This window comes from Neoarius graeffei, chromosome 8, assembly GCF_027579695.1.
Source record: "Neoarius graeffei isolate fNeoGra1 chromosome 8, fNeoGra1.pri, whole genome shotgun sequence".
In the NCBI taxonomy this organism is placed as follows: Eukaryota; Metazoa; Chordata; class Actinopteri; order Siluriformes; family Ariidae; genus Neoarius; species Neoarius graeffei.
Window position 1 is genome coordinate 33,772,699 of NC_083576.1, and position 14,506 is coordinate 33,787,204.

General features: G+C 41.8%; 1 protein-coding gene across 2 annotated transcripts in view; it reads left to right on the plus strand.

Moving 5' to 3' along the window:
- The window catches only part of znf711 (zinc finger protein 711), a 43,332-nt gene that overhangs the window by 14,363 nt on the left and 14,463 nt on the right, over window positions 1-14,506 (plus strand). For both annotated transcript variants that reach the window (XM_060927599.1, XM_060927600.1), the window contains 3 exons: window positions 9,877-10,335; window positions 10,457-10,612; window positions 10,841-10,984. In XM_060927599.1, the coding sequence (XP_060783582.1) occupies window positions 9,877-10,335; window positions 10,457-10,612; window positions 10,841-10,984 (759 nt within the window). The remainder of the gene's footprint in view (window positions 1-9,876; window positions 10,336-10,456; window positions 10,613-10,840; window positions 10,985-14,506) is intronic.

The following is a 14,506-nucleotide window of genomic DNA, read 5'->3' on the forward strand; positions in this document are numbered from 1 at the left end:
TGGACGGTTTGCCAGAATTTCTTCGAGGCCGACCAATAGTCCTTCTCCATGGCCTCCCCGAACTCCTCCCAGTTCCGAGTTTCAGGGATCCCAGACGTCCGCTATTTAGCGGAATTCCGCTATTTTTCTAGCCAAAGTGATGTTTTTTTTTTTTTTTAAATATCTTGTATATCCGTTAAAAATATGTTTAAGTAAAATGACCAGCAGAATATGTTCTGATTTGGTTTGCTTGTTTAGCGATGTTTTTCTCGGCTTCGTTTGTTCTCGTTGACATTCGGGAACACTCGGAAGTTAAATTGATGTAAATACCGCGAGACTGTACGCGATAGAACAAGAAAACAGTATGGCTGCGCCCATTTGCTAGAAAATGTGTTTTAACTCTGTTCGTGCTTTTGTTTCTAATGCGTTGAACTTAATTCAGTATGCAGGGCTGTGAAATTTCCGCGGATTCTGTCGCGAAAAATATCATCTTCACAAAACGTCTATTTTTGCATTAAATCATTGGGGGGGGGGGGGGGTCTAGTCGCTTTTAATCGCCTTGCACGAGACCGGCGGCTCAATACAGCCGGACTCGCAGAGTTTTATGCCAGCTGAGCGTGGAACACGTCTTGACTGTGACTCGTGCATGACAGAGCTAAAAATAGCTATTGCGTGACCTGGCACCGCGTACGTGAATTCTGTACTTACAGGATGCAAGATCAGACATAGTTAAGATGCCATCAAAAAGGAAAGCTAAGGAGGTGTTTGAGAGAGATGCAAAGAGGGCTAGAAAAGAACACACAGACAGACTGAAGGAAAAGATGAAAAGAACAAGTTTGCAAAACTGAAAGAGATGTGTTAAAGAAAAGAAAATTAAAATACTTTCATTAGATGCTGTTTGACAGACTATGAACATTTTGTAAATAGCTTTAATAGAGGAATGCAAATACTATAGAACTAATAACTAATAGCCTTACTGAAAGATGAATTGAAAGAAATAGCTGGGAGTGATGCAAAGAGGAATAGAAGGAGCCAGAAGTAAAAGAAAAGATGTAAATAATATATTAGATAAGAAACATTAGTTTTTTTAAACTTTTGCTCTGTAGACAAGAGACATTGTGACAGATTCTTGGAAAAAGCCAGGACATAATACAAGAATTAAGTGTAATTTGTTAGACAACAGGTGTATCTCACTTAAATATTGAGCATGATTTTTCACAAAGTCATTTTGAAAGGCCCATCAAAGTTTTCTTTTATTAACATTTCTTTAAATTATTTACACATTTTTTTTTACTTTTATTTTGATTAAGAGATAAAATACATAGGCACTTATTAGATATTTCAAGGTATTTTACATGGATCTTTCATTTTAAAAGAGAAAACTGTTGATAGGTATTTTATATGGCAAAATGAAGACCAAGACTAGTCAAATATTTACTTGTTGAGATCAGTTTTTTACTTGCAGGAAATGCTCAGAATACACCATATAACACCTAAAATGGCTTGGTGTCTGGGGCCCGCAGGGCCCCAGACCCCCGGCTTATGCTGGGGGGCTGTGCCCCACAGACCCCCCCCCCTTTTCCTCGGATTTCTTATTTACAATTTCACAGCCTTGAATATGTCGTGGAAGAAAGATATCGTCCATAAAAGAGATAGCTGAACAGTGTCTGGGTTAGAAGAAGTATATTCTTCAAAGCTATATTTTCATCTAATTTTTATAGCTAAATAATTTTTTTTGCCACTTATGTCATTGATTACAAAATATGCCATCAAATAGATACACATTATTGTTAAATTCTGTTGCTTTTCTATGTTAAATCTATGTAAAAAATGTGTTCTATAGCATCTTTAAATGTTAAAATCTCAACAGCTTCAGGGGGCTTGCAGCCCCCTTGACCCCTGCTGATAGTTTCTTACATTCCTCTATTTTTTTCAATTACTGCTGGGATCCCTGGAGTTTTTGCCTCCGCAACTGCCCGAGCTGCACCACGCCTGGCCTGCCGATACCTGTCAGCTGCCTCAGGAGTCCCGGAGGTCAACATGGCCCGATAGGACTCCTCCTTCAGCTTGACGGCATCCCTTACTTCTGGTGTCCACCACCAGGTTTGGGGATTGCCGCCACGACAGGCACCGGAGACCTTGCGGCCACAGCTGTGTCCACAATGGAGGTAGAGAACATGGTCCACTCAGACTCAATGTCCCCCGCCTCCCTCAGAAGCTGGGAAAAGCTCTCCTGGAGGTGGGAGTTAAAGACCTCCCCAACAGAGTGCTCGGTCAGACGTTCCCAGTAGACCCTCACCATACGTTTGGGCCTGCCAGGTCTGTCCAGCTTCCTCCTCCGCCAGCGGATCCAACTCACCACCAGGTGGTGATCAGTTGACAGCTCAGCCCCTCTCTTCACCAGAGTGTCCAAGACATAGGGCCGGAGATCAGATGAAATGACAACAAAGTCTATCATTGACCTCCGACCTAAGGTGTCCTGGTGCCACGTGCACTTATGGACACCCCTATGCTCGAACATGGTGTTCGTTATGGACAAACTGTGACTAGCACAGAAGTCCAATAACAAAACACCACTCGGGTTCAGATCGGGGAGGCCGTTCCTCCCAACCACGCCCCTCCAGGTGTCACTGTCGTCGCCCACGTGAGCACTGAAGTCCCCCAGTCGCACAATGGAGTCCCCAGTCTGAGCATCCCTCAGTACCTCTCCCAGGGACTCCAAGAAGGCCGGATACTCTATACTGCTATTCGGCCCGTAGGCACAAACAACAGCAAGAGCCCTCTCCCCAATCCGAAGGCGTGGAGAGGTGACCCTCTCGTTCACTGGGGTAAATTCCAACACATGGTGGCTGAGCTTGGGAGCTATAAGCAAGCCCACACCAGCCTGCCACCGCTCACCATGGGCGACTCCAGAGAAGTGGAGAGTCCAGCCCCTCTCGAGGAGCTGGGTTCCAGAGCCCAAGCTGTATGTGGAGGTGAGCCCGACTATCTCTAGCCGGTACCTCTCAACCTCCCGCACAAGCTCAGGCTCTTCGCTGGGGGGGAAAGTGACATTCCATGTCCCAACAGCTAGCTGCTGTGTCCGGGGATCAGGTCGTTGAGGCCCCTGCCTTCGACTGCCACCCAATCCACACTGCACCAGTTCCCTACTGCTACCTCTGTGGGTGGTGAACCCACAGGAGGTCGGGCCCACGTCACCTCTTCGGGCTAAGCCCGGCCAGGCCCCATGGGCAAAGGCCCGGCCACCAAGCGCTCGCATACAAGCCCCAACCCCAGGCCTGGCTCCAGGGTGGGGCCCCGGCTGCGCCATACCGGGCGACATCACGGTCCTTGATGGTTTCTCCATAAGGGTTTTGGTGAACTGCTCTTGGTCTGGCCTGTCACCTAGGACCTGTCTGCCTTGGGAAACCCTGACCGGGGCATAATGCCCCTGACAACATAGCTCCTAGGATCATTCAAGCACACAAACCCCTCCACCACAATAAGGTGGCAGTTCTAGGAGGGGAATAATAGATCTGTGGTATAAAATAAAGATCCATTACAAGTATTAGATCTATATTTATTCAATGTGTTCTGAAGTTACTTAACTGGGAATCTCGACCCACATAACACTGCTTGTTTACTTGCACCCAATAACCTGGAATCAACGACTACGCCACTTCCGGATGGCAATGGCTGCTCCCCATGGTTCTGCCTCCGTGGGTAATTCACGGAATAAAATTGTCCACAAAAGTGCTTCTTTGGTGTTTTTTGTTTTTTTTAAACTGTCTTTTGTCTGTAAGTAATACATAAGGCATGATTTAATGTTGTAAGCATGACCAGTACACTTTAAGATAGAACATGGAGAATAGAATGCATGGTCACAGAACAGAAGAGAACATGACAAAAAAATAATAATATAGAATAGACAAGAATGTGCCGATTCTGTTAGCCTTTGTAATTACTTGTACCATCCCCTATTAGGTAAAAAATTAGGATTCTCCATCCTAATATTATCTAATAGTGGATGGTACAATAATTACAAACGCTAACAATCAGCACATTCCAATTGTAACTATAGTCATATTGTAACTATAATCACTCTTGCAATAATAATTTCAATAAGTGGTTAATGTTCTGTTCCCTCTTCATTTATTCTCCATTCAAAAGGCACAACTGAGTCACACAGGTTGATAAGGGTGTAACAGACTAACAATTTTCTTTCTGCTCTTAATCTTTTCTGTTCTTTCAGGATCTATGCATGTTACTCCTTGTTGGATTTTTTTTTTTTTTCTTATGCCCCCGGTAGGGGTCGACCGATAATCGGCCTGGCCGATATATCGGGCCGATATTCTGCATTTTTAGGGTTATCGGTATCGGCCATAATTTCCACCGATATGCCGATAACATGCCTTTTTGCAGCCATTTCGTTCCTTACGCGACTGTCACTGCACGTCCTTTCCTGCACTCGCCTCTCTGAGTTCAAGAACACGGTCCCGCCCACCACAACATCTGATTTGTTTGGCACAAGAGATATAGCCAATCGACACGCGCAGCTAAACACTCTGAACTGTTTCAAGGCGCCCGTATCAAGGTAAGGACACGCTGCTTTTCCCGCAATAAGTCACAAACACACAAGTTGCAAAAGCACAACATCATTATATGTTTACATTCTTCATCTACTACTCGTTAAAATTGTCCATTTGCATCTGTGTAGCCAGGCAAACTTAGCTTACGGAAGGAAGCACTTGAATTAGCCTACAACCAACTAGTCTCGCTGAAACAGCATAACGTAGGCTGCGGTCATTTTTAAATCCCCGTCTGGAAACGTTGTGAATGTGTCAGTAGTTCTACTCGAACAGTAGAATGACAGCCATACAGAGAGGTGGTCAAGGGAAGAAGAAATAAAACGTAGTGTTTGTGTTCTGTAGGCTAGCGCAAGCCTACTGGCTATTTGTTATGATGATGAGTAAACTTCATGACGTGACTCATGCTCAGAAAGCGCACTGCACTTGTATGTTAGGTAACTTTATAAAGCGCTGTTTGAACATTTAAACAAGCCAGGTGTGACTAGTATTTATAATTCTTGCGCAAGTGATTCTCCTCGCTAGCGCTTCTGATTCGGAAAGCGATATACTCTTAAAGGAGCAGCCGCTCCTAATAGGGAGTGATAGCCGACTTTACTGTATGTTTGATTTTACTTTTTAAAAAATGCTGCAGGCAGCTCCCTACACTTGGTTTGTTATTTAAAAACTACTTGAAGTTGGTAAGTCTTACTTAGTTCTTAGTGTAAAAGAATCCAGAGTGTATTTTCATTTATTTTCCACTGAAAATGGTGAGCTGTAATATAGTAGGGAGTGATTTATTTTTTTATTGGTGAATATTTATTTTATTATTTTATTTCTCATTTTATCCTAACTAATGTTTGACTTTATTGTACAAATGCTGCTGGCATCTCCCTGCACAAAATTTTATGTTCAATTTTACAATTAAACATACATTTCATGGATATGAAGGTCTGTGTCAGTGTGTGCTATGTTTAATTTCATGTGAATTATAATGTTTACATTTATCGGTTGCACATATCGGTTATCGGCATCCCAATTCCATAATAATCGGTATCGGCCCTGAAAAAAACATATCGGTCGATCCCTAGCCCCCGGCCCAACTTTAGTTGGTGGGGGCATCATGATTTCACGATGTCTGACTGTCCGTCTGGAACACACTTGTACTTTTTTGACAGTTAAAATTGACCCACATGTACCAAATTAAATTTTTTTTTTTTTGGTCTATCTGGGTATGACCTAGCAGGAGTTTGAACGGCGGCAAGATTGACTTATTTGATGACTTTTAATTGGGTCAGGGGTTGGGAAATATGAATGCTCAACCTTTTGGTTGTTTAATATCGATGCTCCCCCACCAAATGTGGTATGTAGGTTTGCCTTAGCAAGACCTTACTTGAGTTCGAATGGCAGCGAGCTTGACTTATGTTTAATCTACTTTTAAGTAGGTCAAAGGTCGGAAATATGAACTCGCATAACTTTTGTGTGTTGATATCGAGGTTCAGCCACCAAAGGCAGGTTTGCCTGGGGAACTCTCATAACTGTTAGGATATTGTTATCCTTCCTCACCTACCAAAGGTGATTCAAGATTCATGCAACTTTTAAACTGGGTCATAGATTTGAAAATATGAACTTGCATAACTTTTTAGTGCATCATTCTGGATATGACCTACAAATATTCAGGAAATTTTGAAGATTATCAAACTGCTTAGCTGGGGGCACCTGTGCTCCTTTGGACACACATCTAGTTTGTTTGGTGCCCAATCTGGGTTTTCCATCTGGAATAAGGAAGCTGGTTCATCTGTAAGAAAATCAAGCACAAGATTCTTAAGCAAACTCTTCTGTACTTTTCTATTTTTTTTAAAGTGCATTTTAAATATAGTTGCAAATTTCTCTTGTTTTTAGACTTGGCTCCTCTCGTCATTCTCTTTAACCACACTCACTACTTCATTGTTCTTGAAGTATTTGCTTCTCTTGGTAAACATTTTTCTTGATAGCGGGGAGACGGTAATGCTTCTTATCTATTTCTCAACTTGAACAATTGAACGTCCAAAAAAAAAGCACAAAAATGAACCATACTGAAGACCAATTAAGCCTTGCTTACACGAAAGACAGTGTCCTGTCTGTCTGACCCCCAGGTGAAATTATCACGTGATGCATGATGTCATGTGCAAGGGGTCTATATGAGCTGATAGCCTAGTAGTAGAGTAGCCAATCAGAGTGTGCGATTGCTCATATCCAGTGAATGTGGATGGAAGAAAGTGTGTATGTGTGTAATATATCTTTATTCTACAACCCCAATTCCAAAAAAGTTGGGACACGGTGTAAAATCTAAATAAAAACAGAATGAGAGGATTTGCAAATCATGGAAACCCTACATTTCATTGAAAATAGTACAAAGACAGCATATCATATGTTGGAACTGAGAAATTTTGTTTTTCGAAAAATTTCTGCTCATTTTGAATTTGATGTCAGCAACATGTTTCAGAAAAGTTGGGACAGGGGCAACAAAAGTCTGAAAAAGTTGTGTAATGCTAAAAAATTAATTTGGTTAATTGTCAACAGGTCCGTAAGATGATTGTGTATAAAAAGAGCATCCCAGAGAGGCGGAGTCTCTCAGAAGTAAAGATGGGGTGGGGTTCACCGCTCTGTGAAAGACTGCATGGGCAAACAGTGCAGCAATTTAACGTTCCTCAATGTAAAACTGCAAAGAATTTGGGGATCACATCATCTATGGTCCATAATATCATTAAAAGATTCAGAGAATCTGGAGAAATCTCTGTATGCAAAAGACAAGGCTGAAAACTGACATTGGATGCCTGTGATCTTCAGGCCCTCAGGAGACACTGCATTAAAAGCAGACACGTGTCTGTAGTGGAAATCACTGTATGGGCTCAGGAACACTTCAGAAAGCCATAATTTGTGAAAACACTTCATTACTGCATCCACAAATGCAAGTTAAAACCAGATATAAACAATATCCAGAAACCCCGCCCCCTTCTCTGGGCCCGAACTCTTTTACGATGGACTGAGGTGAAGTGGAAAACTGTCTAATGAATCAAAAGTAGAAATTCTTTTTAGAAATCATGGACCCCACATCCTCCAGGCTAAAGAGGAGAGGGACCATCTGGCTTATCAGTGCACAGCTCAAAAGCCAGCATCTGTGATGGTATGAGGGGGCATTAGCGCACATGACATGGGTAGCTTGTACATCTGGGAAGGCACCATTAATGCTGAATGATAAACACGTTTCAGAGCAATATGCTGCCATCCAGACAAAATCTTTTTCAGGGAAGGCCTTCCTTCTTTCAGCAAGACAACGCCAAACCGCTTTCTGCACATATTAAAACTACATGGCTCCGTAGTAAGAGTCCGGGTGCTAAACTGGCCTGCTGCAGTCCAGACCTGTCTCCCTTTTAAAACATTTGGCACATTATGAAGCGCAAAATACGACAAAGGAGACCCCAAACTGTTGAGCATCTGAAATTGTATATCAGGCAAGAATGGGACAGCATTTCTCTTTCAAAACTACAGCAGCTGGTCTCCTCAGTTCCCAAGCGTTTACCGAGTGTTGTTAACAGTAGAGATGATGCAGCACAGCGATAAACACGCCCCTGTCCCAACTTTTCTGAAATGTTGCTGACATCAAATTCAAAATGAGCATAGATTTCTCAAAAAACAATAAAATTTCTGTTTCACTATATATGTTGTCTTTGTACTATTTTCAATTTAAATATAGCATTTCCATGATTTGTAAATTATCGCATTCTGTCTTTATTTACAGTTTACACAGTGTCCCAACTTTTTTGGAATTGGGGTTGTACATACAAAGATGCACGTGTGTGTATCAGGGTTTCCCCTAGAAATGCTTTCCAATTGGGTTGGGGGACATGCTCCCCTGGAAAATTTTGAAATATAAGGGTTAATTTTGTGGCTTTTGGTGACCTCTAAAGCTGTTTTTTACCAGTTCATCATGTAGGGGAAAAGGCTATGTTTTACTGAATTCCCACCCTAAACACAGGAAAAACAAAATTCAGTACAATACCCACTTGTATCTCACAAGCAGTGTACTGTTCCAAAGGAGACTGCAGTTTATTTCACATTAAACAAAGTGAATGGTGATGCAACATGGCACAAGTTGTTCAGAATACTGTCTGTTAAATTTTGACAATAGTGCGGATGGCATATTTGGCAATTGTGTGGAAATCGAGACGACTGCAGTCAGTACAGTCTCTCTGAAACAAATTTATTTTATACTAGCAGATCGCATTACATTCAAAAGCTGAAACTTGCAGGCATCACAGATCCATATAATTTACCCACAAATGTATTTATTTATTCTGCACCTCTCTGTGTGCGTGCATGTGTGTGCACTTTCACTGCTTCAGATGGTTAAAATGCAGAGGAGGAATTTCGCTGTGCTTGGAGATTACATTAGACCAAGAAAAAAAAAGACTACTTGTTCTTAATTTACCCACAAATGTATGTATTCCACTTGAAAAACGTATGGCAAACCAGCTAGCGGATTTAGGACACTACAATATCCTGAACTATTTAGTATTTGGGACTTCTAAATATACCAGAGATGCTGAAGACAAACACAAGTACAGATGCCTACTGATGGGCAAGTTTCATGCCAGGATGTTTTGGGAAATTCCCGATAAAGAAAAATACCATATTATGACAAAGGGAAGCTCAGATGTGAACTTGGAACAGTAATAAGCAAACCAGGGCCTAGAGCTTGCGTGTTTTTGTATTTAGCAGAGTCTACATCGGTACATAACAAACAGGCTACTAGTTGAGCAAAGCATTAGGTCTAATAAAATATATCCTGTCCAAAGCCCACATCCACATATCTGTAGTTGCGATGACCTCACATAAAAGTGACCACACTGCTGTGACCTTTTCATTCTGTTCACTTTTGCTTTGTTTGTTCAACAACATAATCTAACAGATTTGCTAAGGCATTCGGGGGAAAAATTTAAGTTGGAGCCCTGTGTCCTGGGATGCATTAAAATTCTGAACATGTTTTTTTTTGCATTTTTGTGTATAAAAATGCACGATTTCTGCATTTAACATGCTCCCTGATGGGTCTAAATTGCCACGATGCTTACAATGAGTTGATGGGTAGCAGCATGTCACTATGTGTATCGGTCAATAAATTAAGTGTAGTGGGGCCACTACGCTATGACGCCTTAGGGGAAACCCTGTGTGTTTTTTCTTTTATTTATATTTTATATATAAAATATTTTGTGTGTATATCATGTATGTATCATATATAATTACACACACCGTTCTACCCTTCCCTATGTTGTTAGATTATATGTGCCATTGTGTTCGGACTCTGCTTTCTTAGGCATGGGGGGCATGGCTCACATTGATGGTGAACACATTGTGGTGTCAGTACCCGAAGCTGTGCTGATATCAGATGTGAATACTGATGAGGGCATGCTGTTGGAGCATGGCCTGGAGGCTGAAGTGGTGGAAGGGCCTGGTATTGGCCGAGAGGATGTCATCATGTCTGAATCTATCTTGGGAGGAGAGGTGGCCATTGAGGAGGCTCTGGATGCTGACCACCATGTCCTGGCTGCCGAACTTATCGAAGAAACGGTGCCTGAACAGGTGTTTGTGACTGATCTAATGCCCACACGTGAGGACAGTCCACTGGACCCTGAGCTGGTGTCTGAGGAGGTGATGGTTGCGGACACGGAGGCCATAGTTCAGGCACACGAGACCACACCACCTTCTGCAACCCTTAAGACTGAAGATGACGAAGATGGCAAGAGCACTTCGGAAGACTACCTCATGATCTCATGTTAGTCAATAGTGGTTTAATAGGTGAAATGATAAATGTTACTTTGAATTTCCAGTTGCAGTGCCATGCACTTGAATTTACAGTTGCAAATATTCATTGTTTTTGTTTCTTCACGTTGCAGTGGATGATGTGGGGGAGAAGTTGGACATCAGTGACGCACCATTAAAAATCAGCACGGAGGTGGGCCAGGATGATGAATCTAAGGAGGATGAGTTTGGCTCTGAAGTTATCAAAGTGTACATCTTTAAGGCTGAAGGGGATGAAGATGTGGAAATAGGTGACAGTGTGTGACAAATCTGAAGTAGCATTGACATTTTCACAGTGGATCTAATTTTGTCGTAAAAATGATCTGTCCTGGGAAAATATTAATTTTGTATATTGAATGATTGCAGCATTTTCTCTCTCAGCTGTCCTTTTATCTTTAAAAGAAAAGAAGAAATGCCTATGAGATACTGGGAAGATTTCTCATTATTATTATTTTTTTTCCTCCCTGATCATGGTGTAGGTGGAACGGAGGTTGTTACAGAGAGTGAGTTCCCCAACGGGCATGCAGTGTTGGAGCCAGCAACAGCAAGTATAGGTCGGCTGCCTAGGGAGAAAATGGTCTACATGGCAGTGAAGGATACCAGCCAAGGACAGGAAGATATGAGTGAGTAATCCTTGTTTTTAAAACATGGTAATGTTAAACAACTAAGCATTATGTTTCCTATGTAAATGCAGTGAAGGTAATTTATATTTAAAAACAGCAAATTCACTGTCGGTTTCGTAAATTTACACTCACTGGCCACTTTATTACAAACACCTGCACACCTGCACATTCATGGAATTATCCAATCAGCCAGTCTTGTGGCAGTAGCACAGTGCATACAATCATACAGGTCATCAGCTTCCACTGGTGTTCATATCAAACATTTTGGAATTGGGAAAAATTTGTCTTCATGACTTTGGCTAGAGCATGGTTGTTTGGTTGGGTATTGGGCCAGACATGCTGGTTGAGTATTTCAAACACTGCTGATGTTCTGGGATTCATAGCAGTCTGTGGAGTTTACATGGAATTCTGTGTAAAAACAAAACATGCAAGAGAATTGCTAGACTGGTTTGACCCTAGAGAAAGGCTAAGATAACTCAAATAGCCACTCTTTACAACTGTGGTGAAGAAAAAAAGCATCTCGGAACACAACACTTCAGGCAGTTTAGCTCCAACAACTAGAGACCACCTTGGGTTCCACTCCTATAAGCAAAGAACTAGAATCTGAGACTACAGTGGGAACAGACTCACTGAAACTGGACAGTTTAAGAGTGGAAAAGTGTTGCTTGGTCTCATGAATCTTGATGTCTACTGTGACATGCAGATGGTAGCGTGACAATATGGGGTCGACAGCATGAATCTATGAACTGAACAATGGTTCAGTATGGTGTGGGGAATGTTTTTTTTTGGCACGCATTGGGCCCCTTAATTCCAAACAAGCATTGGTTGAATGGCACAGCCCATCTGAGTATTATTGCTCACCATATACATTTTTATGGCTGCAAATTACTCTGCTTTTAATGCCTAGTTGTAGCATGATAGTCAGTCAGTTCACAAGACAGTGAATTTGGTGTACTGAAGTGGTCTCTACTTGCCAGATCTGAATACAAAGAACACCATTTGGGATGTGGTAGAACAGGAGATTCAAAGGATGAATCTGGAATCTGCAGCAATTATGTGATGTAATCATGTCAACAAGGACTAGAATTTCATTGGAATGTTTAACACCTTGTGGAATCCATACCATGAAGGATTTAGGTTGTTCTGAGAGCAAAGGGAGGGGGTTCTACCCTTTTATTAGTGTGGTGTTCTTAATGAAGTGGCTAGTGAGTGTACTAGTGCATTTCAAACAATTAGAAGATCATTAAAAGGCCCTTTTTTGTGTAATTTAATTCAAAAAGGTTGACTTTTCTTTATTCATTACATGTAACGTTTTAAATATTTCAAGCCGTTTGTTTTTGTTTGTTTGTTTGTTTGTTTTTAATTTTGGTGATTATGGCTTCTAGCTCATGAAAATCAGAAATCCATTATCTCAGGTTATTAGAATATTTCCTAAGATCTATCAAAAAAACGATTTATGAGAGAGTAATGTCCAACTTCTGAAAAGTATGTTCATTTATACACTCTACTTGGTTGAAGCTCATTTACCACAAATTGCTACCTCAGTGCGGCGTGGCATGGAGGCGATCAGGCTGAGGTGTTATTGAAGCCCAGGTTGCTTTGATAGCGGCCTTCAGCTCGCTTGTAATTTTTGGGTCATGTTTTTCTCATCTTTCTCTTGACAATACCCCATAGATTTTCTGTAGGGTTCAGGTCAGGTGAGTTGGCTGGCCAATCAAACCATTGGGTAGTAATTTTGGCGCTGTGGGCAGGTGCCAAGTCCAGCCGAAAAAGGAAATCGGCATCTCCATAAAGCTTGTCAGCAGGTGGAATCATGAAATGCTCTAAAATCTGGTAGATGACTGCATTGACTTTGGACTTGATAAAACACAGTGGACCAACACCAGCTGATGACATGGCACCTCAAATTATCACAGACTGCGGGAACTTCACACTGGACTTGAAACACCTCGGATTCTGTGCTTCTCCACTCTTCCTCCAGACTCTTGGACCTTGATTTCCAAATGAAATGCAAAATTTGCTTTCATCTGAAAAGAGGACTTTGGACCACTGAGCAACAATCCAGTTCTTTCTTTCCTTGGCCCAGGTAAGATGCTTCTGATGTCTCTCATTCAGGAGTGGCTTGATATTAGGAATGCAGCAGTTGTAGCCCCTTTCCTGAAGAGGTCTGTGCGTGGTGGCTCTTAATGCACTGATGCCAGATTCAGGCCACTCCTTGTGACATGCTCCGAAGTTATTGAATAGATTTTTCTTGACGATCTTCTCAAGGCTGCGGTCATCCCTGTTGCTTGTGCACCTTTTCTGGCCAACCTTTGCAGCAGTGACCTGCTGTGGCTTACCCACCTTGTGGAGGGTGGTGTTGATTTGTCTGTCTATCTTCTGGACAACTGTCAAGTCCTCAGTCTTCCCCATGATTGTGGTTGCATGTACTGAACTAGACTGGAGATGCACAATATTTATACTGCTTTACTCAAACTCAATGAAATGTTCTCATATTCTGAGGGTTTGTGGGTGGTTGTTTTTTTGCGCTGTAAGCCGTAATTATTAAAATAGAATGATGCTTGAAACATTTTATTTTCCGTGTAATGAGTCTAGAATATATTAAAATTTCACTTTCTTAAATAACTGATGGACAATATTTAACTTTTTCCACAATATTTTAATTGTTTGAGATGCACTAGTATATATTGACTTATAAAACCTGCAGCCAAATTACATTCATGCTGACATTCAGGACAACAGCACTCTTGCTCGTGCAATATTGCTCAAGTCTCGTACAAACCTTACCAGGCTTGGTTAAAACACAGAAACCAAAAATGCATTTTCTGAGGCTGGATTTCAATTGTATTTTTCCACTAGGTCAGGTCTATAGCTCCATTGTTAGTATATGCTATATAGGGCACAATATTGCCATCTGAGACTTGACTAGATGTCCGATTGAATTGTAGGGAAGAAATGTAAGATCAGGCTACATGTTAATTCATTTAATGACATTTTGAGGATATTTATAAATGGTGCCAGTAGTTTTGGAATGTACACCTCTGGTCTTATAAATTCATCTCATCTCATTATCTCTAGCCGCTTTATCCTTCTACAGGGTCGCAGGCAAGCTGGAGCCTATCCCAGCTGACTATGGGCGAAAGGCGGGGTACACCCTGGACAAGTCGCCAGGTCATCACAGGGCTGACACATAGACACAGACAACCATTCACACTCACATTCACACCTACGGTCAATTTAGAGTCACCAGTTAACCTAACCTGCATGTCTTTGGACTGTGGGGGAAACCGGAGCACCCGGAGGAAACCCACGCGGACACGGGGAGAACATGCAAACTCCACACAGAAAGGCCCTCGCCGGCCCCGGGGCTCGAACCCAGGACCTTCTTGCTGTGAGGTGACAGCGCTAGTCTTATAAATTGCATAATATTTTGAAAAAGCAAAGGAACTAATGAGATTCAGATGTTTGATCAATACTGTATTATACTCTTAAAGGTTTATACCTCTAATCATTCCATGTGTT